General features: G+C 36.8%; 1 protein-coding gene across 4 annotated transcripts in view; it reads right to left on the bottom strand.

The window, feature by feature from the left end:
* The window catches only part of 5PtaseI (inositol polyphosphate-5-phosphatase A), a 150160-nt gene that overhangs the window by 114161 nt on the left and 9368 nt on the right, over window positions 1–26631 (bottom strand). For 3 of the 4 annotated variants that reach the window (XR_016193602.1, XM_089239657.1, XM_089239658.1), the window contains exons 2-3: window positions 24147–24188; window positions 13235–13335 (exon numbers count right to left, since the gene is read on the bottom strand). Coding sequence is in view for 2 of the 4 variants with exons in the window: in XM_089239657.1 (XP_089095783.1) it covers window positions 13235–13335; window positions 24147–24188 (143 nt within the window). In the remaining 2 variants the exon portion in view is untranslated. Of the gene's footprint in view, window positions 1–13234; window positions 13336–21312; window positions 21403–24146; window positions 24189–26631 lie in introns of those variants that run through there. The other variant, XR_016193603.1, reaches the window with a different exon arrangement.

Here is a 26631-nt window from a genome sequence, read left to right on the forward strand (position 1 = left end):
ATTTAAAAAAATATGATAGTTGAAATATGATTTGATATTGAAACATAAAATGATTCATGAACTCTTCTCAGAACCAGATCAATGCATGGGACAACCCAGAGGCACCATTGGGGCATTATATGTATAGGAGGGATATTTATGATAATGAAATCTAATGCTACGATTTTTTAAAGTATGTAAATTGGTACACCCTGGAATATCCCTTTTTCCCAGAGGTCCATGGTGTTGTTAAGATGACTGACTGGCCTGACTTAGGACCTGATTCTTCCACATTTTTTTATACACTTCGTGGAGGTGCACAACGAATGTTTAGTCAACTATTACAGGACTGTCCTTATCAGATACGAAGCAGTTCCTTCAAAAGTGTGTTTTTGCATTGGCAAATGGAGTACGTGCCCAGAGTCCTCTAACTTTTGGGAGGTTTTCACAATTGGATGTCTTTTATTTATATTTTAGTCTTTTTTCTGTACGCGTATAATATTGCCAAACGCAGAATTTATTTTGATAGCAATGACACACGTTTGATACATAATAATACTCCATGGCAATGTCTTAAAAGGATGCTGTGTATACTCAGTGATAAAAAAAATTAGGAGCACCTCTCACTCTTACTCATGCATGCAGCCCGTGCGCAGATGTAAGAAACTGGATTTGCTAATAAAAAGCTTCCTCCTAGTCAGAAGCATCAGTTAAAGTTGCAATTTGCCTTTTTACAAAAAAAAAAGATTTGAGTGGCTTTGAACATGGCATGATTGTGGGCATCAGAAAGGGCGGTTCCAGTAAACAAGAAATTTGAGATTGTGGGGGGGGGGGGGAATTAACAATAGTGGGGGCAGCTTGTTCCATTCAACTTTAGCATTAGGAAAGAAACTGTATTTAAAAGTCTGTAGAGGCAAAAATAGGTTTTAATTTTTTAGAGTGGTCAAGTCTATTGGAAACATAAGAAAGCCTAGTTATAATACTGGATGTATTGAAATTTAAATGCCATGAGTAATCTTATAAAACATGGCTAAGCAGGAGATAAGTCTGTGAGGAGTGAGTGGGTGGAGATTAAGTTCGAGTTTAAAGATCAGAAACGGAACTGAAAGAGGAGTTTGGTAGCGGAGAAGTCAGACGTCATGAGTACAATGTTGCGGTGAAGGAAAAAAAGTTTATTTAGACATAACTGTTTACGATTTTTTAGGAAAGCTTCTCTAACCATTTGAGCAATTGGACATTCAGACCAAAATCTGAAAGTTCAAGGAGAAGTCTATTGGAAGGAGAAGTATATTGTAAGGGAATTTATCATAGGCTTTAGAAAACTCCAAGATGATATCGGTTTGTAACTTGTTATCGATGGCTTTGGAAAGGTCATGGATGAAAAAGTACAGGATCGTCTGAAGCCATGTTGGTTTACAAAAAAAAGTTAATGAGTCTAAATGGGCGTGGATTTCCTTTGCTATAACATGTTTGAATATCTTACTTCAGGATGAAGTAATAAGGAGACCGGATTTATGAATGGGAATAATTTTATTGATTTTCAATCGATGGGGAGGATGGTGGTATTTAGTGAGACATTAAATAACATTAGAAGATAGTTTGAGATTTCTTCAGTGCTATATTTGAGAATGGAGTTTGGATTATCATCGGGCCTACAGAATGGGGTTTCAGTCTTTTTAGCAACTTTAAAATACCTTCTTTAGTGTAAAGGACCAGGTTTGAGTTATGGACAGAATCGACCAATAAGTATTATGGCGAATGGGATCAACTGAGAAAACTGAGCAGAAAGCCAAATTGAATTCAATAACAATATCTGGAGGAGAAGAGACGTCTTTATTTGAGATTTTGAAAGAAGTGGGGCCAACTGATTTAGGTCTGAGGAAGTTCCAAAATTTGGTAGGATTTGTTTTTAGGTAATTTGGTAAAGAAATGGGATAGGTACTTGGACTTTTGGGTACAGATGAGGTCCTTGAGACTTTGAGTGGAGGTAGAAAGTGAGGATTTATATTATGAGGTGGCACGACAGATTTTTCTCTTCAGGTGAATGATGTCTCTGCTGATCTAAGGACTATCGCTACACATTTGTCAATAATAAGTTTGAAAGTTCTCCAAAGGATATGAATATCGTTGGAGGGGGGTTATCGATAGAAAATCATTGTAATGGGAGAGAAGAATGGATTGTATTAAAGGGTTGATTGGCTTTGTTAAAATTACACTTGGGGGTGAGTTTGTAGGAAGGGACAGAGTTTTGAAGCGAGAAAACAATGGATGGGATAATGTGATCCGAACAAGCTTCGAAGCATAGGTATCAAGAATTTGAACTTGGTTAGAGGTTAGCGATAAGATTGAGGGTGGAGCTGGAGTGAAATATAGTAGTTCTTATTAGTACTAATTAGGTTTGGATAAGATTAAGCTTATAGAAGATGTCTAAGACTTTTATTGTTGATTTGGTGGTTGCCAGACAGTGATTTCATATTTTTCCAGTCGATTCCTGGGAGGTTCCCGTCTCCAGTGATAAGAAGGGAATGTGAATTAGAGAAACTTTCAAGGATCGATTCAAGTTGAACAAACAAGTGAAAACCAGAAGCCGCCAGTGGTCAGAATCTAAAGGGATTTCAGTAAGGGGGGATAGAATTATTGAAGATTAGTGCACACCCCATCCCGAGAGTTTATCTTTTCAGAAAGCATTGAAACCAGGTGGTAAAATTTTGGAATTAAAAATCGTACTGTCTAACCATGATTCTGTAACTGCAAGAAAGTGGGGATTGTGACTAAGCAAGATTGATAAGAGAAAATCAGTTTTATTTCTTAAACTTCGAGTGTTAATGGTTCCAAACTTGAAGACTTTATTTTTCAATTTGAAGGTTGGATGGATGATGTGAGTGCTATGGGGGGGGGGGGGGGGTGGGGAGTGGCCTAACCTTTGAAGTAGCTACTAACCTTCTTGACTTTTCTCATACATCAGTATCTCAAGTCTTCAAAGAATAGCAGCTAAGCCAAAAAACTTTGAGTGGAAAGCGGAATAGTGGGCAGAAATCACTTTTGAATGAAAGAGGTGCCAGGTGACTGACACACATTGTGTGCGGCAACAGAAGAGCTACAATGCAACAAATTACAGCACAATGCAGCTCAGGATCATTGTATAGCATATCTGTATGCTCTAGAAGACTGACCTTTGATTTCACTGCAAAACCAAAGAAAATGGCTTTTGTGGGCTAGAGAATTCCGAAATTGGACACTTGATGAATCGAAAAAAGTTCCTTGGTTTGACAAGTCAAGATTTTTCCATGGTGTTGATGGCAGGATCCATGTGTGGCACAAGCCGCACAAAGCCATGGATCTTGCATGCCACATCACAACGGTTCAAGTGGGTGGTGGCAGAATCACGGTCTGGGGAGCATTTTCCTGGTAAACTCTTGGCCTCACATTTCCACTAGAAACATCTGTCAATGCCAGTGCCTACCTCCACATCGTTGCTGACCATGTGCACCCATTTATAGCTATAATGTTCCCAGATGATGATGGCTATTTCCAGCAGGACAATGAACCCTCCCAAGGGGCTGGAATAATCTCAGATTAGTTTGAGGAAGATGATTCAGAGTTTCAATTGCCTTTATGCTCCCCACCAGTCACCCTATTTCACCCCAATTGAGAATTTGTATGCCAAGGTTGAAAGGTTTGTTAAAAGTTCCAAAACACCACCTTCTAATCTGAAGGAATTAAGAGCTGGCATTTCGTTAGCATGGGATAATATTCCTCCTCAACAGTTTCAGCAATCTGTAGTCCATACCTAGAAGAATATCTGCTGTCATCAAAGCCATAGGAAATCCCACACAATATTAGTGGTGAGTAGCAGGGTGTTCCTAATTTTTTGGCAACTGGGTGTTGTGACACACCGGGCTATGTTTCTGCTTCATCGGTTATCTTAAAAAACTTTAAAGTTCAGAAATAGGCTTCACTCACCTTAAAAAAATGGCTCAGCTCACAACGGAATGCTAATCAGCAACAGCACGTAAACAGAAAATAATCATCGACACAATGGCACACCTTTCTCATATAGAGGGCAGTCACGGCACAACTGGTCTGGCAGCCAAAGAGCCAACCAATTCCAGGCTTTGGTTTTAGGTGATGTCATAGGAAAATGAAGCCATGGTCAAGGTCGTCAGGACCAATTCATGACATCACACAGGAATAGTAATGATACTGTTGTTAGGTTCAACTCCATTATAAACAGAGTTGTTAACTAAAAAAAGGAATAAAAAAAAACACTGCAAAAGTATGGGCATCTGCAGCCACAATTACAACTGGATAGCAGTGTAAAAGAGAGCCTCCCCAGTCACAAGTTTGCCCAGGGTCTAAACTTGTGAGGAACCAGCCCTGCCCTTTCTGGTACTAATAATCTTTGCTATTTTCTCATACTGCATAGTATTATATATATTTTATTTTAAAGAACATTATTATAACTGCAGCTAGGGGCATACATACAATCGATTTTCAGAGGGGTGTACCCTGGGTTTATGGTGGGGGGGAGGGGAGACAAGAAAACTCCTGAGAAATTTTGTGTTACAAACCTTCAAAAGTGGTATTTTTAGTTTAGATATTGATTAAGACAACATATAAAAGTATTTACTTTTGATATTCTGATTTTTGTACAAAAATATTTTTAATTTTTGCAGGCCACCAAACTCTGTCACTTTTTGTAACTGTAAAAAGTAATTTTAATTTAAGTATTAAAAAGTTTAGCAATTTTGAATGATTTCATTCATATTTATCATGCTAATTTGCTTACATTTTTTTCAACATTAAAATGTGAAAATTGTATCAGCTGCATCAGCATCTGAATCGAAAGGTTTTGCCATATATACGTGAAGACAGAAAAAAAGATGCCACTCGAGGCTTGCAAAAGAGTTCAGAGAGAAAAAAAATCAAACACTGAAAGCAATTGAAAGAAAGTGCACTAGTGAAAACATAGCTAATAATGAATACAAAAAATTTCCAAGGGCTTGTTTTCAGGATATCTCAATGGATAAATCAAAACACAGGCAAACTTTGATTTAACAATGACATCATTTGGTCTGGTTAGAACTTATCTGAAATCTAGTGTCATTTCCTAACTTCCAGGGTTCATACAAAATTTTCAAAATGAAAAGTAAGGAGTTTTTAAGGACTTTTTAAGGAGTTTCAAGCAGTTTTTAAGGAGTCATGGCAAACTTCATAACTTACAAGTTTTACAGCAAAAAAAAAAAGGGCGGGGCACATATGCAAATTTATTTTGAATTTGCAAACAAACTTTCCCTCTTCTCAAAAATATAGGTGTAGAAGTGGTTCAAAAATTACAAGTTTTGATTTGTTACCCGACATCATAAGAATTCATAAAATAATCAATCCACGTACATGCTTTCTGTCATCACCAAAGTGTTCTAAAACCTTCAAGTGTTAGTCAAAAATATAACTCATAACAGCATCACATAAATTATAAAAATTCTAAAAGTGATATTCATTCCCCCTCCAATTATTCAAAATAAAAACCACAGCCAACAAAGATTTTTCTTACAAAATTATTTATATTTGCAGCAACTCTTCAGGGCTCATATAAAATTTTCAAAATGAAAAGTAAGGAGTTTTTAAGGTGTCATGGGGCCACGCCCCCTCCGAAAAAAAAATTGCACCACTAGACAATAAAAGAAGCCCACAGAAAAACAAAAGAAGCCCACTTGTGAATTGATTTTCATTTAATTTCTTTTTCAATGTTTCCAAGACTTCAACTTTCAGAATAAAGTGTATGATGGGTAGCAATTTCAGCTGAAAAGAAAGAGATATGCCGTGACTGTACGCACGAGTAACAAGCGACAAGAGAACACAAATTTGAACAGTAACAGAGCATGATGATCAAGATTAGGTATTGAGAAGTGTAGTAAGAAAGAAGAGAGAGAGTTGCAGTAGTATATAGTATTAAAATGATTTAAAGAAATCGGAAGTGATGTATTGAGTTTGCAATAAATTTTGTTTTTATCTTGCTTGAGCTGTGGCCACTTCTGCCAGAGAGAGATACAAATACAACGCCACAACAGGCAAAATGTCCAACGAGGTGGCTAAGAAAAAGATGCCCATAAAAATATGGATGTCATATTTCAAAAATACAGCAACCCAATTAAAAATGCAATGATCTGCGGCATAATCACGGATCACTTATATGACGCGCGGCACAGCTCCAGAGCATTTGGATCCGCTAAGTATTTCAAGATCACTAGAGTGGCTCTGTAGGGGACTCAATAGGGAGAATGTTAGTTCAGGTGCCGACAAACTAGATAAAAGTTTTACTCGTTTTTCGCGCACCGAGTAAGGCGCCATTAAGAATATTTCATATTTTTTTATAAAGGGTGGTTGATGACGTAAGAATCATCCAACCCCCCCCCCCCTCCACGTCATCAAGTCAGCAAATCGAAAATCCCCCATCCATGCTGACGTAATACTTGAATGACCCCTAACATAAAGATACCCGAAAGTTATTTTCAGAAGGTTAAAAGGTTAAAAAAAGTGGGTTCAGCTATAGCGGCTGATCGGCTCGTCCTCCCCCCTCCCCTCCTGTAAAACCAGACGTGGCTCAGGCTGTCACTTTTAAAAGCCGAGTTTTACTAGCAGGTTTTCTATGCCGCACGCAACGTGAATCACCCAGCGCTACACGGCGTCTATTCATCAATATGAAAAGCAGTACGACTGTTTTCCTATAGAGCGCAATACGGCTCACGACAGCACTTTACATCGGGCATGATTGGCAGACTGCTTCTAGTGAGTTAAGCGTCGTGTGCCGCGCGTTTCAGCGATCTTCCCTTCATTTTCGTGTTGTGTCTCTTCCCTTTAAACCGGAGCATGCAGCCGATAGAGTAGATGACGCCAGGGTCATATACTATATAGCCATCCTGAGCCGATGCGCCACGCTTGGAAAATGCAAATGCGTAACGCCATTAGGTAACTCATTTCTGCCGACACGAAATGATCCAGTTAGGTTCACGCGGCGCAAAAAGCCTACTCCTAGGAAAACCTGGCTTCAGGGATGAACGCTCGTTACGGGATCCCAGGAGAGATAAACCCATTCTCTCTCATGGAATCTTGTGTGTGGATAGAGCCTGTACCTCTTCTTTTTTTTTTTTTTGCCTTTTTATTTACGGCAACCAATCTGCGAAACAGATTCGCTTTCCCCACTGGACTTCAGTTTTTAGCATTTTAAGGCGCGGCGGCGAAAAGATACGCTTGTCGTCGTCCCTTACTCGAAATTTTTTTTCCTTTCTTTTTCAGTAGCGAGTTGTAATGTGAATAAAACACGTCAAAAAAACTGCGGAAAGCAGTGACATTTTGCGGTTTCTCTGAATTTTCGTAGTGAGATATTGGCTGTAAGCAAATAGGAAGGAGGGATAAAATAGGAACAATAGGAGAGAATTGTGGTAAAAAAGAAGATGATTGCGGTGAAAGTAGGAAAATAGTAAGATAAATAGGAAAGCTGCGAGGTCTGCACTCAGTATACTGCGTAATATAGGAGGTTCGAGACATCGTTTCGCCACTTAAGTAAAAACTTTTTCACCACTGGGCATGGGGGAATTTTCGGCTACTGGTTCAGTGGAGTGATGTCGTTCTACAGACCATCGATTTCCAACGCTGACCAGTTTGCGACATAGGCAGGAAAACACTTCAAAACTAGCGATTCGGTAAAAAATCACATTTTTAGAAGCAAAAGCGTATAATCGTATTAATTTACTAAATACGACAAAATCGTAATGGTTGGCAGGTATGCGCAACCATTGGATGTTCCAATCCCATCCCCTGCTTTCACATTTCCTATTATAAAGGGAGAGCGCGTTTTTTTAAAAAATCTTTTCTTCCTCTTTATATCGTCTTCGCCGTCGTTGGGAACGGACGTGCTATTATCGCGCTCCGCTCACCGACACGCCAGTGCGCCATTTTGTGTCTTTCTTCGTGTTTTTCTTCGTTCTCGTGAGTTTTACTTAGCGTGTTGTTTATTTTTGGGTCATATTCTGCGGTGATTTTCTTTTTTTTTTAGCGCACGTTGGATTGTGAGATAAGTGGTTTTTTTTTTTTTTTTTTTTTTTTTTTTATATTGCTCTCATTTTTTTTTTAATTTTCGTTGTGTATTTTCGATCGACTTATATTTATTTTTCTCGTTCGCATTTCATTTTCGTTGTTTTTTCGCCAGGTTCGCTCGCTTCTTTGATATAAGTTCGTAGGTTTTGGACGTTAGTGTTAGCAAACAGTGTATACTTTTTCCCGGGTACTCTCAATAACGTTGTTTTCCTTCCATTTGGGCCTATTGTTGTAGTGTTAGTGTTTTGAGATAGTTAGCTAAGTTGTTAGTTAGTTAGAGTCGATAGTTAGTTAGAGTTGTAATTCTAATAAGTATAAATTGTACTTCGTAGCTTAATACTTTTTTTAGAGGGTGTTGTATTCTTTATATACATATTTATTTTATTCTTCGTGATTTAGTGCTGAGCATTCTACTTTACGTAATTTTTTCGTATAATCTCTTACGTATATTTTGCATAGTAATGTATTTTACATTATTTTAATTTCCAGTTAACGTTTCTCATTTTCGTATTGTTAAGTATTATTATTATTATCTAGCTTTAGCAATAGTGTTAGTATGCCTCGACCTCGACTAGTGTTGTGTAGAGCTTGCGACGGGAGGTTTCCCTGGTCTAGGGGTATAGTAGCTGATAGTTTCAATTGTAAGGGGTGCTTGGATAGAAAAAGGCTGGAACACGAGGTCGAAGCTTTACGGGAAAAAGTTAGGGTGCTAGAGGGTCCGGTTATAACGGACCCTCTGGTCGTCGAGCCACCTGTTGATGAAGAAGCAATCTCCACGAACAACGACATTTTAGAGGGCGAATGGGTGGTCGTGGATGAGGTAGAGGGGGATAGTGATAGGGGTTTAATCATCGGCGATTCTATGGTTAGGGAACTTGGGAACCGAGTGTGTAGGGATTTTCGGGGTTTCGAGCGCTGTTGTCTTCCTGGGGGGAAGATTGGCAACGTTCGAGACGTTTTTCATCGCCGAAAGTTGCCCTTGCGGGTGATTCTGTGGGTGGGAACAAATCAGGTAGGAGCGAATATTAGTGAGTCTCTGTCAGAGTACCGGGATTTACTATTATCCGCTAGGGAGGGGGGTTCAGATGTGGCAGTGATTCCAGTGCTGCCAAGGGGTAGTAGGGGATATAGGAGTAGGATCCACCAATTCAATATAGGCCTGAAGGACATTTGCTCCTCACTTGGGGTCACGTTCTTGGAGCTTCCCGCATTTACCGATAGGTGGCTTCGTTCGGATGGGATCCATCTAAATAAGAGAGGGGTCTGGGAGGTTTACGATAGTCTTAGGTCAGGTTTTTTACTCCCAGACCACGTAGTCGGGAATGCGGGTTAGTTAATGATAATCACAACAGTACTGACGGGGAATTACCCACCTCTGACTTGGATGGCTTCTCGATTGACAACAAACCACCGGGCAAATTAAAATGTGTGTTAATAAATGCCAGGAGCTTGGGTAACAAGAAAGATTTTTTAGAAACTATGATAGTTGTGGAGGACTTGGATCTTATAGCCATTACAGAATCTTGGGCAAACGATGGGGATGAATCTTTCTTACACATCTCCGGATACGATACTTTTTTGAGAAATAGATCTGATAGGAAAGGGGGTGGAGTGTTGATATACGTGAAATCATGTTTGAAGGCTAGAGAGTGTAACGTACAGAGAAGTGATATTGAAACCATATGGGTTGAACTTGAGAACAAAAGACGTCATAAGCTTATTGTTGGGGTTTGTTACAATCCACCGAATAGGGATCAAAACTACATCGCCAAAATGCACGATGAAATTTCCTACATGTGTAAGCGAAAGAGGGTTCTCATACTAGGGGATTTCAATTACCCGGGTATTGATTGGGAGAACCTTTCATCTGGAAATCAGTATGAAAGAGACTTTCTTAAGTTGGTGCTCGAAAATTTTTTGTATCAGCATGTATCAGAAGCCACTAGGGGTACTGCTATTTTGGATTTAGTTCTTACTAGTTCTGAGGATCTAGTTGAACATGTTTCGGTGGGGGAAGAGTTTTCTTCCAGTGATCATCGTATCGTCAGATTTCACTGTAACTTTTCCTCGGGTAAGGTTGATAACAAAAGATTGGTTCCTTGTTTTCGGAGAACTAACTTTGATGTTTTGCGAAGAAGGTTAGCGGAAGTTTTCAAAGACCGGTTGGAATCAGTAGGGGTGGTAAGTCAATGGGAAGAATTTAGTACGAAGCTGTCCTCTGTTTTGCACGACGTCATACCCTTTGTTCGAAAAAAGCGTGTTTGTACATCACACCCTCTATGGTTCACGGATAGCGTGCGGAACCTTTATCTTGAAAAGAAAAGAGCATTCAGAGAGTATAAAAGTGGACGAGGTGACCTATCATTGTTTACTGATAAAAGAAGACTGTTGAAGAAAGCGATAAGGGATAGTAAAAAGCAAGTTGAATCTAGGTTGGCAGATAACATTGGCTCTGACCCAAAATCATTTTTTCGATACGTCAATAATGGATGTAAGGGGACAGTTGGCCCCCTCTCGATAGGAGGCTCAAAAGTAGAGAGCAATGTAGGCATGTGTAGTGCTTTCAATGACTTTTTCGCGTCGGTTTTTAATGGAGATAATGATATTCGATATACGGGTGTTGCATGGGGTAATAAAACGCTCAACGATATTCAAGTGGAAGACGTGGAGGTCCTAAATCTTCTAAGAAATGTATGTGCAAGCAAAGCACCAGGACCAGATGATATCTATCCCAGGGTTCTCAGGGAAGGTGCTAATGAATTGTTGGGGCCAGTCGCACAGATATACAGGAGTAGTGTTGCTGAGGGTATCGTCCCGAGAGATTGGAAACTGGCTAACGTTGTTCCGATATTTAAGAAGGGTAGTAGAGAAGTGGTGTCTAATTATCGTCCAGTGAGTTTGACGAGCTCCCTCTCGAAAATTTTGGAAATTATCATCAAAAGGCAGTTTGTGAAGTGGATAGACGAGAATAATGTATTGTCGGATAATCAGCATGGGTTCAGGAAGGGGAAGTCATGTGTAACTAACCTCCTTTGCTTCTATGATTACGTGACTAAGGCTTTGGGTAAGAGCAAAAATGTCGACGTTGTTTACCTTGATTTCCAGAAGGCATTCGATCGGGTCCAACATGGCAAACTCTTGAAGCGTTTACACGAGATTGGAATAGGGGGCAACTTGCTGAATTGGATAGAATCGTGGTTAAGAGATAGGTCGCAACGAGTTATGGTGAACGGGGAATTCTCTGGTTGGACAGACGTCACAAGTGGAGTTCCTCAGGGAAGTGTCCTTGGCCCCATACTTTTTTCACTTTTTATCGATAAACTCGATCAGGGTATCGATGGAATTACTAGCAAATTCGCAGATGATGTGAAGCTAATGGGGGTAATCGGGAATGAAAGCGATAGGGAGTTGCTCCAGACCAACTTAAACAAGATTGCAGCATGGGCAAATGAATGGAGCATGACGTTTAGCGTAGATAAGTGCATGGTCGCTCATTTTGGTTCGAACAACCCACGGTTCTCTTACGAGTTGAATGGTGTCACTATCCCGGATGCAACTAGAGTCACCGATTTGGGAATTCTCATTGACGAGCGACTTAAGTTTTCTGAACATTGTTCAGCGGTTGTCAAAAAATCGAATAGAATGCTTGGTCTCATTTTCAAAAAGGTCTCTTCGCGTTCTCCTAAAGTCATTCTTCCTCTTTTTCGAGGCTTAGTTCGTCCTGGACTGGAGTATGCTGTAAGGTTTTGGAGACCATACCTACAGAGGGACATAGACTTGGTTGAAGGGGTGCAGAGAAGAGCTACGCGTGTCCTTATTGGCACACAGGGCTTGAGTTATGAAGAAAGACTTCATTTTTTGAATATGTTTACATTGGATGAACGCAGGTGTCGAGGAGATATGATCGAAGTGTTCAAAATTTTCAATGGGATGGATAGGATGGACCATGAACTTTTAGTACACCGCCAATCGACTGCTTTTACAAGGGGACACCAGTATCGATTGGTGAGGGACAATGCAAGGTTATGGTGTCGCAGGGAATTTTTCTCCAATAGGGTTGTTAATAAATGGAATAGCTTACCCCCGGAGGTAGTAAATTGTAACACAATTGACACGTTTAAAAAGAAATACGATAAACATGTTGGGGTAAATCGAGAAGCTATCCATTCTTAGAATAAGACAACCATAAGTAATCTTTATGGGCATCGTATAATATTTTATCATGTGTATATATTGTTTGTAATTTGTGTTAATTGCATTTTTAATTGGGTTGCTGTATTTTTGAAACATATGACAGCCATATTTTTGTGGGCATCTTTTTATCAGCCGCCTCGTTGGGCATTTTGCCTGTTGTGGCGTTGTATTTGTATTTGTATTTGTTGTATTTGTATATTGGGGGGAAGCTTCCTCTTATTTTTTTAGGCAATGCTATTCATCACCGTGGGGAACGCCTATTCTAAAAAAGATCATCCCTTCAGAGAAAAAAAAAAAAGACTTTTTCAGACGTGGCTGCAAAAAGTAAGGAGTTATAAGGGCCCTTCCAGAGGGAAATGAAAAGTTAGGAGTTTTTAAGGAGTTTGTAAGGATGTGCGAACCCTGACTTCAATGACGTGCATACCTCAAAATACCTTATGCCAAAATTTCATTCAGTTTCTGTGAATGGTATGATAGTTAGGGGCCCATATGTTGAGATAGTTTTTTTATAATCACCCTGTATATATATTTATAAAAATGGGAAAATGACTACTCTTAGCAAAATTAAATGATAACACAATCCAGATAAAGTAACCTAAAAAAATACATTTTCTCTTATTACCTTGAAAAATAGAGATAGGGAAATTGGTTGGATCACAGAAATTTGTATTATATTCAGTTGTTCACGATCTTTGAAATTTAATGTGTTTCATTGGTACATGTTGGATTTTAAAACAGTAAAAGAAATCTATTCTCTATAGCTGTAAAAAAACAAATGTTTTATACTAATCAAATTTCAATTACCTTTAAAAATAGAAATGCATGTGATGCTGAAAATATACATAATTAGGGTAAATTTGCCCTTTTAAGCATCCTTGACTTAGCAATGTTTTTCATTTAGCATTAATTTCTGTTGTCCACATGATAATTATCAAATCATGGTTTTACTGCTTATTGAGCTTACCGAACAAATTCTTCAACATGTTTCATAGACTCAGTATAATTTTTCCCTCCAACTTCTTGGCAATGTAGAGCAAAAAACTTTGGCTGCATCTGAGATACTTTCTGCAAAAGATATTTGAAATTTTACTAAAACAGCTGCTTTTAATAAGCAATAGCACTAGTAATTAACAACATGGAAAAACATTTTTATGAATAAAAACTCAAGTACACCAGTGTTAAAAATGAAGAGAACTAACATATTTTTTTGGAATTTCTCAAAACATACTGGGCTTTAATAAAATTAGATTATGAATATAGAGTAAGCCTACAAGACATCAATTTATACATAAAAAAGTAACCACTCATGATAATAAATAATGCTCATGAGATCAGGGATATGGGGTCATTCAAGTATTACGTCAGCATCGAGGGGGGGAGAGGGGGTTTCGGATTTGCTGACTTTTGATGACAAGGGGGGGGGGAGGGGGGTTTGAAGGTTGCTTATGTCATCATCAACCACTCCTTTTTGAAGATATGAAATATTCTAAGCTGCTGACAAAATTTTGCTGAGGGGGGGAGGGGGTCAGTGTCTTGCTGACTTTTGCTGACAAGGGTGGGGGGAGTCAAAAATGGCTGAAAATCTGCTTACGTAATACTTGAATGTGGCCCCTATCCAAAAACAGATGTTGCATGATGACACCTAAAATGAGGCTGGTTGTTGCGAACAGCTGGACAGTAATCTTATTGTTAATGACAAAGAAGTAAAATCCCCATGGGGAATCCTATTAAATCCTGCACCAAAGTAGTTTTTAGATCCTGGATGATTATGAAGGTGGTTGAGGCTATGCAATTGACCTCATACCAGTGGCGGATCCCAAGAGCCTTCAAACAATAGGTGATGGGGTGTCACCCCTCCCAAGAGCCTTCAAGCAAACATAACTCCAGTTACCTCACTTTTTTCTTTTATTAAGCCTTAATTTTTTTTTTCTAAAATACCCTTTGGCTAAAATTTGTGCACTCGAAGAAATTCGACCTTGATCTTTCTTCTGCTGGTAAGGTCAAAAGAATAAATAATTTCGGAATATTGTAATGTATTGTATTCCTCCAAAGGTTGTATAAGGATTCCATGCAATTCGGCCGTCACGCTGCCTTTTTGCTCATATATACCCCTACCACCTAAGGGCATATGTGTATTCTTTTTGTGAGGGAGAGGGGCAAAAATGTAGACCCTTCAGTTTTCTTGGTAACACACAATAAAGTACAAACCATGGAATAAGATGAATCATCATTTGCTAGCCTTGTTTCCTTTTCTTTTTTCCTTTACTTCAGTCCTGAAACATGCAAGTTTCAGATGGACCAAAAAATGGCAGAATCTTTGAAAAAAACTTCTTCAGTAAGTGAAAGTCTTAAAATAGGTGGATTAAGAAAATTAATTCTATTATTTTTGTAATGCATCTGGGCTTTTCCCAGGGGATGAAGCTGCATTCGTTTGCAGACTGACATTAACAGGGCTTCCTGCAGGGTGAGGCTAACAGGCCTCGGGACGATTCTCATCATTTTTGATTTTTTTTTACACTAAAAATTCACTAAAGTTGGGACTAAAAGTATGAAAAATCTCAACAAAGCTCCCACCATAGTCTGCGCAAAATTGAAAGAGAAATTTATTATTTTAAATTGTGCAATTAGAATTTAATTAGGAAGTTTTTTTAATCTTAAATTTTTCTTAATTATGCACACAAATTAGTACCCACATATTTAATTGAAATATGTGCCAATTATTTGTTGTTGTTGAAAACAGCCTATACTTGTTTCTACAAGTTTTCAGTGTTATAATTTAATATTTTAAAAACATTTTCATATTTTGTTGTAACATGACAACCTAGGATCCTTCATATTTTCATTTAAATTCTAGTGTAGACCCCAGGGATCACTTGGCTACCGGAAACCACCCGAGGTACCCACTGGCGTTGAGGTATATGCCAATTAACTTTGCTAAGTCTGGCAGTCGGGTGGGGTCTTCCGGCTGTCGGGCGAAAACAGGACCGGAGGTCGGGCTGCTGATGTCCTGCATAAATTCTGTTAATACCCGTGTGGGGGATCCTGGAGCTTCATCTTGTTACCTTCCTCTCTCGATCATAGGGTTCAGCGGATCGCTGGTGGAGATCCTGCAGAGTCGTTGTCTCGGTTAAAATGTGAAAATATAATTGTGCAAATATTAATTTGTTATAAATGTTTTTACAAATATAATTATACAAGAAAATGCAATATTTTACCTTCATGCCGTCAGTGGGCCATGGACCACCTGGCGGTTAATAAACATCATGAGAATTACAAAGTGCAATAGTCCTGGTGTTGTAGACCCTGGCCAGGTCTCCAATGTTTACATTCTGTGTGTTGTCAATTTTTATATGTCAAAGTTACGTAATAGGGTTTTATTCCATATAAATATGCAAATAAGATGTTATTTGTTAAAAGGTTTATGTTAATTTCAGCACTGTCAATTCTCAGTTTTGATTTGTTCTTGTGATAGCTGATGATGAAGGGTTTCTCCATCCATACAACCAGCAGTGTGCTAGGTATCAACACGTTCTGAGTTCTATTACATAGAGGTTCGTTGCCGAGATGTCTTGTCTCACTTCGCTCCATGCAAAGGGTGCTCTTCCTTTGTTGTCATGAGTTGATGGACCGGTTTCCTGTTGTGATGCTGCTGGAGTAGCTCTGCTTCTCCTCTCATTGGTCATCTCTCTACCTGTCCAGTGGTATGCATGTGAAATCAAAAGGGGACACCCTCTCATCAGGGATGGAATATTGCAGATGGACTTCAGAATTCAGGATGTGTCTACGTCCATCCTGGACTCGCTGGTGTAGTGTTTTGCTGAACTTGTGCCATCTGGAGATGATATTCTTCTATTACTGAAGTTGTGAGAAACTCTTCAAGTATACTGAAAAGTATGCCCTGACGGACCGAATTAGTGAGAACGTTTCAATAACATTCTGTAATATTTTCTAATGTTAACGTCTTAAAGAAAAATTTGTTTGTTACATTGCTTAATCCTAAAAATATTTTAACAGATTTATATTGTTAATAAATGATATTAGTAGAAAAAACTTGAGTCTTATTTCATTGTTGTCATTCGCAAATTTATTTCAATGTTGAGTAACATTAAAACAAATTGGGAATGTACTATTAATTAAACAGTACATTGTTGACTTCCTACTAGAATAAGCAAGATTTACCATTTAGAATTTCATGTAATTGTGTTTCCAAGATTTTATTTTTTCCTGATTAGTAATTCTCTGAAACTCATACTAAAGTGGCTCCAAATTACAGTTTTCATCCTTTATGAGTTGTTTATTTGAAAATGAACAAGAAATTTAGGTTTGATATTGAGAGTAGTTTTGATGTTCAGTCAGAAGCGCATATACGTTTTTGTCGATTGCAGGCTACATGAATTCGGTTGCCCTTCTTCCACTCTAGTCTAATTTTCTTGACTACTCTTTCCACGAATTCTTCCTGCACTATAGCCTGCTTGCCCCCCCCCTCCCCCCTGCAAATACACATATGTTAAAGTCACTCTTTTAGCCATTTACAAGCTTGCACTGTTTCAGTCACTCACATAATTGACAATGATTTTGGTCACTGTTTGGTTACTTACATGCGCTATAGCCAGTGCCGTTTTAATGCATTCTCCCCAGGCAGAGGCCTAGGGGTTCTGTTCTAGGATGTGGAGGAAATGGTAAGGGCTTGGAATAAATTTTTTCCTTCAAATATTCATGGATCGTCTCTATTAAACAAGGTTTCTGGTTTTGAGTTAGCTCAAAATTTATTTCCTATGGTTGACCGAGATCCTTATTTTATTCATATTATTTTGCCTAATTGTTATCGAAACATCACAAAGAGAAATGTTTAATAACTTCACAGTGATCAAAAAATTAAATTTATATGGAAAGTATCTACCTACTTCGACTTGAAAAGCTGGGGGAAAAAACATTTAACGAATATATACGGATGAATTTTTATTTGTGCACATTGTTTTGTCCAGTTAACTGTGAGCCTTAGTTTTTATCTAGCAAAGTAGAAGGAAGTAGGATTCCAGGAACATTTTAAAATAATTCTTCATATGCTTTTCATATTCTGTTCTTTTTATCTGCAAAATTTTCATTTATTTGTACAACTGCAAATGATTATCTTTATAGAAAATATTTTTAGCTGGTAATGTGCATCAGAATTCCTTACAATGTTTATCATGTTTACATATAACACATATTATTCAGTTTGCCCCTGAAACTTTTTTTTGCGTACAGTATTTTTTGCGAGAGTAGCTGGCACAAATGTGTTCAAATTCATTGTCAAAAACTGCTAATTCATTAGTTGCAACATAAGTTGTTGCAAAGCAATTTTTTAAATAAGTGTGTTGCTTATTGAAAAAATATAGTTTTTGTAAATACAAATTTTGATTTAGTTTTAATTTTTTAACTACCTTCAACTTTTAATTAATTTTAATTTTAATTAAAAATTAAATTTAATCCCAATTATTTTAACATTTAATTAATTTTAATTTTAAATCAAAGTTTTAAATAATTTATAATTCTTAATTTTTGTAAAATATTAATTTTTATATTTTAGGTACGTTTGGCGAATGTGAACACTAAGCTGGGCCTCACCGATCGACACCTTCACTGTAAAAAATTCCCCCCCAACACATCACCCTGGATCCACGCCTGCCTCATAAATGTATTCAACACATGTTTAACTGGGTCCAGGTCTGGAGATATGCACCACATATCAATAAAAACCTCCCAGTTCACTAAATATTTATTGAGATTACTATATACTAGCATAAAAATGCTCAGCCTTGCTCAGAAGTAGTAAATGTACAAACAGAATGTCTATCACATGTCCGAAGGAAAATTCTGTGAGTTTTCCTTGACCTTTGCTTTTCCGACCAAATGAGCTTTGTTGAACTCTTTCGTTATAGTAGTGACACCCAAAGTGGTGCATGGAAACGACAAACAATTCCTATGTATCAATGGTAGCAAATGTGTTACAGTTAAAGTAGAATTATTTAGCTTTTTTTGTTTTGCTTTTTTTTCACTGCTCACCAACTCTGGTCATATCACCATACAACAATGCACTACCAATTGAGTTGAGTCAGAAATCTTTCTTGATAAAGTCATGTTATACTCCCGTTTTTGTCTTGGATGGGGGGGGGGGACACAGCAAGGGCATATTGAGGTGCTATCTATCAGTGGTTGCCTCAAGTCGATACGTAAAACTTTTTGTTGCTGTTCCCTGGGATGAAACCCAGAGACTTGATGGTCACCTTCATTGGTGGTAGCATCTTACCACTGCACCACTTGCGCTCCAGAAGTGTTTAGCAATATAATTTGGACATTTGTGGCCACAATTTTTGAAAAAATTATCAATGCATTCCTAGACACATGAAGTTGTCAAAAAGATTTTGATAAGGAGTGAGCCATTTTACAGAACTTTTTGTCATTTTTATTTCTTTATTTGCAGTATCCTGATACTCTTTTATTGAGGTGTTTTTTCCTCTTCTTTACCACATGGGATAGCACGGGAATGTGGCTGAAGTCCCTTGCAAGGAACACCAGCAGCGGCACGTTTTAACTCTTCCCACAGAGTGGAAAGTAGGAGTTACCACACACTCTTGGCCTGCAGATGGCTCTGCACACAGGCACAGCTGTGGGGAGTTTCTAAGGAGTGAGTCGGTTTTGAAACTATAAAACCTCTAAATGTGCTTTGGTACATCAGTGTTATGTGTTTGGGAGGCTCTGCTATTTATGTTCCAAAGTTAGCTGATAATAACTGAATATTAATGATTAATTTTTTTTCTTTAAATTTTATGGTGCTGGTGGTAGACAAGCATCTTACTACTGCACCACTTGCACCCCAGTAGTATTTAGCAATAAAATTTTTGGACATTTGCAACCACCATTCTTACAACAAAAAAAAAATCATAGATGCATTTTTATACACTTGAAGTTGTCAAAAATATTTTGGCACAGGGTGAGCTGGTTTTAAAACTATAAAACCTCTTAATGTCCTTTGGTACAACAGTGTTATGGGCTCAGGAGGTGCTGCTATTTACGTTCCAAATCAGAAGTGAGAAACTGATTGACAGATGAATATTTACAATTGATTTTACAGCCATGATTTCCGCTGCATTCTTGTTTGTAGTAGAAATTTTGCTATTTAAAGAAATGGTTTTACAAAGTGGCAGAAAAATTTGGGAAAACTGATTTGATTTTTGGTGATTTAGCACTCATTATTTAGCAACATTGGCATTTTAACCCTTTATTTGACAGTGCTACTCTAAAAAAAAGCAACATCAGTTTTTTTATATTTTCTCAAGAAAAAACATTTATATAACACAAATTTATATATTCAGCTCATTTTGGCTTTGATACTTTTAAACAACTCCCAAACATTTGATTTTTACTTATGAACTGTATATGATGTTTCTACTATCACTAGCAGAAGGGTCAAAACTGCACGTATCTCTCTCCTACTTTTTGACAAGCAAAGAAAGTACTATCGTTAATCTTTGCATTCAGGAGTAAAATAGGATTTGAGAAGAAAATGTGTGGAGGGATTCTTCAATAATAATAGGAAAGTAAGTTGGCAAACCATAAATGGGTATTTTTATACTATTCTAATCTATGTTTGTATAAATCATATATCGTATATACACAGGGTGCAATAGAAAGCATATACAACATTGGTTAAAAAACTCTAATTTAAGGGATAAACCATTTCTCAAAAGAATGTCAATGAATGGTCAACAAACAAATCTTTCTGCCTTTTTGATAGCAACCACTTTGTATGAAAAGTCTTCCAGCACACAATTTCCTGTTTTTACAGCTACTCCAATTTTGCTGAAGCCTCTTCTATAGTGTGAAATTAAATTTCCCCATTGCTTGTCGGCAAAACCGTTTCTTCAAGAAAATGGTACCTTTCAACATATGCATTCTTATAATGATAAAAATCGCAAAAAGTGTTAGCAAAAAGTTTTATTACTTTTATTCTCTTTGTGCAGATAAAAGTAATAATAAGGAAGTAGCTGCACAATTGAAAGTTAAAAATTCAACCTTTCACATCATTTTCAATTATAATACATATTGTAGCACAACTCTGAATTAAAAAAAAAGATAAGTGTAAAAAATTTTAGAATATTTATTTGAAGCATTCATTGCAGAGAAATCACGTATGCAGTAACAAACCTGTTCATTTGAAAAAAAAAGTGTAAATAATTTGTGAACATATAATGGTCATTATCAGAATTTCAAACTCAGAGAAATTACAAATAATCAGATTTCAAATAAAAAAATTATCAGTTTGTTGACTTCAAATTGATATGGTGAGATTTACATTCATCATGAAAATTTGATGCCTCGTTGGATGACAAACTACCTCCAAGTGGTATTTTGGTTTATAAGTTGGCCTCTCTCTCACAGGCAGACGAAGAAAAGTGTGAGTTGGCTTAAACACAACACAAACACAATATTTCACATAACACAAAACAGTCCGAATTATATTAAGTATATACACATAAAAAATTGTTGACTTTTTAATCAAATCAATGACTTTTGCTTTAAAGTAGTTGAACTTCAATAATTTGATATGAAAACAGTCTCTTTTATAACTTCAAGAAGGAAATGAAAGAAATAAAAGGTGGGGGGGGGGGGGGGAAAGCATAGCCAAAAGGGGCTTGATTGTGCATAAATGCATCCAAATTCCAACTGTGTGCAAGGGGATCTGTGCCTCAGTAAGACTGTATTCATGTCTCTCAGTTACATGATTTTCACCCTTATGAGACTGTCACGATCTACACCTAACATATTTAATTTATGTGATGCACAATTTCACTTTGACTTTAAATCATTGGAATCTATGGACATCATTTCTAACTATCAAATCAATGACTTCTGCAGATTGTAAAAATACATACTTAAAATTATTTTTCAAGCATATTATTAACACAAAAACCATAACCTTTATTTTGACAGATATGAAGAGACACATTGAGTCAGTTATGGACATTTCACAGTAAACACTTATGAGAGAATTTATTGTACTTCTCTGAGAAATCAGCAAAAGCAGCGAGTCTCAAATAAATGGATTCAATTTGTTTGAAATGTGGCCATACACCCTTTTAGAATTTTTTCTAATGTCCACAGCATTGTTCCTACAGGGTAGGAAAAGTGCATTGAAATTATTTGAGATGCTGCAGGCCTGCCAATATAGGAAATATATACAATATTGGTTAAAAAACTCTAATTTAAGGGATTCATCAAAAATGTTTTTCAGAGATTTCAAAATTTGAGAGATTTCATCTCTCAAAAGAATGTCAATGAATGGTCAACAAACAAATCTTTGTCTGCCTTTTTGATGGCAGCCTCTTTGTATGAAAAGTCTTCCAGCACACAGTTTCCTGTTTTTACAGTTACTCCAATTTTGCTGAAGTCTCTTCTATAGTTTGGGTGTGTGTCATGCCCCAAAGCACATATCACAAAACCACTCAGATTACATGCAACACTTTTCTTTTTTCTCCTCCCTCATGTTAATGTTACTTAAATAGGAAAAACTGTGAAAAATATTCCATGCATTTTGTTTGAAATTAAATTGTTTTGCTCACTCTATTTACAAATTTCTTCGTGGACCTCTTATCAACAGCCGTGGCTCCCCTTTTTGCGAGATTTTCATTCATGGCGCCCCCTAGAATGTCCTATGGTCCCTAGTTCAGAACCCTGTCGAGCTTGTAGCTCGTCAGTAAATCCAGATATTTCTATGAAACTAAAATCACACAAAAATAGCTATACACTGCTGGAGTGAAGACCACAAATTCAATTTTTCAGAGGTTAAGGTGATCCAAAAATAGTGATCACCACTTCTTTTAGACTTCTTTGAGGGTACTTACATAAAGGCTTTTAAATGACAAAATCAACACCTTCCATTCCATTGCCCTACCACATTTTCATTTTGAAAAAACATTTAAAGAATATTCGAAGGGGCCAAGCTGGACATATGACATCACTAACAACAAAAAGCAACAGCTATGACATCAAAACTGATAACAAAAATACTGAAGTGAAGGAAACAACTCTGACCACCATAGACGCTCTTTTATTCTGACCACGATTTTTGTTGGGACACACAAAACGTGTTTTCCACCTTGATAACGGCGCCCATGAGTGCTGAAACATGTCAGTGTATTATAAATTGCTATTTGAAAGGATGACGTCACTCTCCACTATCCATACGAAGGTTGTAACAACTGGTTGTTGCAAAGATGAATTTTTTCTATTTCCAAAAATTCATCTTCGCAACAGCCAGTTGTTAAAACCTTTGAATTGTTATTTGTCCTCATCTTGTTGTGAATATTTTCTATAGTTTCGAACAAAGTGATTCTTTTTGATTAATAAAATCACTCTTTATAGAATTTTTCTTGCTTTTCTAAATGCATACTTAGTTTTCACGTAGGTCTTTCAGAATCTTTTCAAATTCTGGTTTTTCAGAATTAACACATTTTTTTCCCACAATCGATTATCCGCCATAATTCCAAAACAATTTGAGATAGGACAGGATTGGTAGGATGTTTCATGTTCCATTTGGGCTCGGCTATAGGCGCATATGCATGTGTACAACCCCCTGCAGCAGTTCTAATTCACTCGCATTGTAAATGGCATTTATAATGTAATTACTAAATTTATTTCGTAAATAAAATAAACATCCTAGAAGTAGAAGTTAAAATTTGTGCATATAGCTTTCCTTACTCAGCAGTGATACAATATTTACGAGCAAATCCAGAGAAAAAATATGTGAAGTAAAAGTGACAAAAGATTGGGGGCTGGCATACGTTTATTGCATAATAATGCAATGAGCATAAAAGTCGTTCCGAGAGCATTGCACAACTCCACCAAGATCAGGTAGTACAAAGCAATCAAGTTTTACAAAGAAGCCTCATGTCCTACTGTGTGTACGGGAGGGGGAGGGGGGAAATAGCCAGAACCTTTATAAAGCTTTTTCTATCCTGGAGGCCAAATATTTTTAAAGTAGTTTTGTGTAACCATCTTGTACCGTCGGTCAGTTAATGTAATCACATCACGACTCTGGTTTTTGATAACAGTAACCAATTGATAACTAATCAGAAATAGACCCAGAAGCAAATATGATATGACTATATGTCCTATTTGGTTGAAAAACATATATAAAAACAGCACAACTGTTTTTATTTTCCACATAATTAGTTGGAAAATGTGCAATTATGTTTTTTTTTCATGTTGTTCTAAACCTGGATTTATAGCAACATTTACTTGAAATTAAAATCCTGCTTTTTTTTATTGGGCCATTGTGAGGCATTAGAATGTAATTGCCTAATGTTTCATAAATTATGAAATTACTACACTTATAAATACTCTAAAACCTAGTTAGAAAGTTGTTGCCCTGCCTCTCCTGAGGCCAAAAAAACCCCTACATTTTTAAGCGCAATATTCACTGAGCTATTTGGATGCAAAAACAGAGAAAAGCTGGGAAAAAATGGGGGTAAATGTGTTTCACTCCCTTGCAATGTGAATGACTTATCTGAGGTCTACACATTATTTGGATACTTTTTCTAATTGGAAGTATGCCTTTAGGATCAATGGTTTGCTAGCAATTTGCAGCGCATGCTGTTAGCTATGCACCCTGAATATGTGTAGAAATATATATATATATTATGTATACGGAATTACATAATGCATTTGCTGATTTTTTTTTTTTTCATTAATACTTGCACCTATAAAATTTCATGTTTATATGATTTGTCCTATCAAATTTTTGCAGTGACTATCATTTTTTCCAAGATTGTATCAACTGAAATGTGGTTCAGTATTTTTTCACCTGAAAAGTTGTTATTAGTAAAAAGACTTACAGACAACACTTCTTGAACCCATATTTTCATCAAGCTTTCGGGCTGAAATAACAGAAAAAGAAATTTAAAAATACAAAATAATATAAAAACTATAAACAGTACAAAACATAGAATATAAGATTTATACAGTTGAACTTAGATATATAAAGAAAATGCACTGAACCATTTATAAGACAACCACAAGTATTCTTTATGGGAATTGTATAATATTTTATCATGTGTATATATTGTTTATAACTTTTGTTAATTGCATTTTTAATTGGGTTGCTGTATTTTTGAAATATATGACATCCATATTTTTATGGGCATCTTTTTATCAGCCACCTCGTTGGACATTTTGCCTGTTGTTTTTCTCTCTCTCTCTCATGTCTCTCTCTCTCTCTTACTCGATTGTCTCATTTTTTCTGCTCTCCTATTCCACACTTTTTACACAACCCTGTCTGTCTTCGGAGGGGCACACAACGCTAGAATTTAACCAAAAGATGATAGAACAAGGGTGTGAACGGTTTTGGAAATGAAGACCTGAAATTTCATGTGATGTACTTTAATTTTTTTTTAATTTTTAATTTTTATTCATTTATTTTTAAGACCTGACGAAGACACAACAAACTGCTTCAGCTCACTCCGAGGTGAGAAAATACTAAAAAAAACTACTGGTGGAAGGTAACGCAAAATGACTGATGTGGAATACGAACAAACCGTTTCAATTCGCATGAGTCATTAGTGATAGTAGTACACAATAAACGTTAGATCGCGAATGATTGACTTGGTTTACGAGTGTTTTACAGGAAGAGCAAAGATTTTTTAACAAATTTTACTTTATGAACTAGAGCGATGTCTCTCCCAATATGAATGAGGCTTTTTGTTAATAAACACGTTTCATTACTTTTAGTATAATCAATAAAGTTCAAGTGATGGCGTTATATCATTTGAGGCAGCGATAGCGATCGTAACAGGCTACATTTTGGTGTAGTTTGTTTCTTGGTTTGCGATTCGATTCCGAGGGTGGGGACCACCATGTTTGAGAGTTAGGTAGTTCCCAATATCGCGCACTTGAGTGTTCCCATTATTGCCCTATAGGCGATATTACGAACACTTTAAAAGTAGGTATTTTTTCAGATGTTTCATAGAAAGACGTGGAAAAAAATTAAAATGAAAGAGATGTAATAGCGGTAAAAAATTAGAGATTTCACTACTGAAAACATCGGAAGATTTCCAAGTACCTGGATAGACATTAAAAGAATACGTAAAAAAATGTGAAGATGAAGTTCAAAAATTACTTGATGTGCCACTAGGACGAAGGGCTTCTTTTATCTCCTTATTTAGAAGATCAATTTGTTGAGTATTATTAACGAATGGATAAAACATTTTATGGACTTGAAACAAAGGATGTAATTTCAACTTGCCATTAGAAATAATTTACGCCACCCATTTTCTAAAGAAAAAAAAATTCAGGTAGGAAATGCCTCTCTTTTTTTCAACAGATATCCTGACTTGTCTCTGGAAATGAAAAAAAAAAAAGGGAAAAGCACTATATCACTTGAAAGTTCGTCAACTTCTGGACAGACACTGGCAAGAAACATTAGGCAAAGCTGTAAAGGAACCAGTTCCGAAAAAAAGGCAAATCGGAAAAATGGAAGGAAGAGAAGGATCTCTTCAGAAAAGATGAATGAATCCATATGCGTCAACTGGCGACAACAGTTGTAGCGAAAAAGATAATGATGGCCAATGTTCAATTTGTGGAGGACTTTACTCAAGCAATTGTCATGGAGAATCATGGTTAAAATGTTTGATATGTAAGAAATGGTCCCACGAAAAACGCGATAAGAGGAAAGTAAAGAAGTTCACCATTTTCGATGTAGACGATATTAGGAACATATAGTGGGCGATATTAGGAACACTTTTTTAACAGGAAAAATTCAGAGGTCGCAAAAAAAAATTCTTCCGGTGTGTTAAAATTATGTTAGAGTTGTAATTCAGTTTATTTTTAAATAATAGTCTAGGCAATAGAATAGAACAATTTTTACACAAATTGCACATGAATTAGTCCTGTAATTAAAGTAATGGCTTGAGTGGGCGATATTTGGTCCCCCCACCCTAAAGAAAAAGTTGAAATCAATGTTATTGCATGAATATCCAACTCAAAATTAGGTCCGGCTAATTATTTCAAATGTTTTGGGCTTAGGCTAATTATTTCAAATGTTTTGGGCTTAGGCTAATTATTTTAAATGTTTTGGATATTATTTTAAATGTAATTAGCCTAAGTCCAAAACATTTAAAATAATTAGCCGGACCTAATATATATATATATATTTTTTTTTTTTATGGGGATTATCCTGTGCTTGTCTCTCAAAGTGATGCTGACGATGATTATGACATCTATTCAAAAAGTCTCATAGTGCACACCAAAGCTTGACGAAGACTAGTCAAAAGAGGCTTTGCGTATTAGCGTTGACTGTTGAGTGTCGTGTGATCACAACTAAGT

Source organism: Pholcus phalangioides, unplaced genomic scaffold (assembly GCF_987345545.1).
Source record: "Pholcus phalangioides strain wild (caught in Gottingen) unplaced genomic scaffold, Ppha-v1.0 ptg000011l_1, whole genome shotgun sequence".
Taxonomy (NCBI): domain Eukaryota; kingdom Metazoa; phylum Arthropoda; class Arachnida; order Araneae; family Pholcidae; genus Pholcus; species Pholcus phalangioides.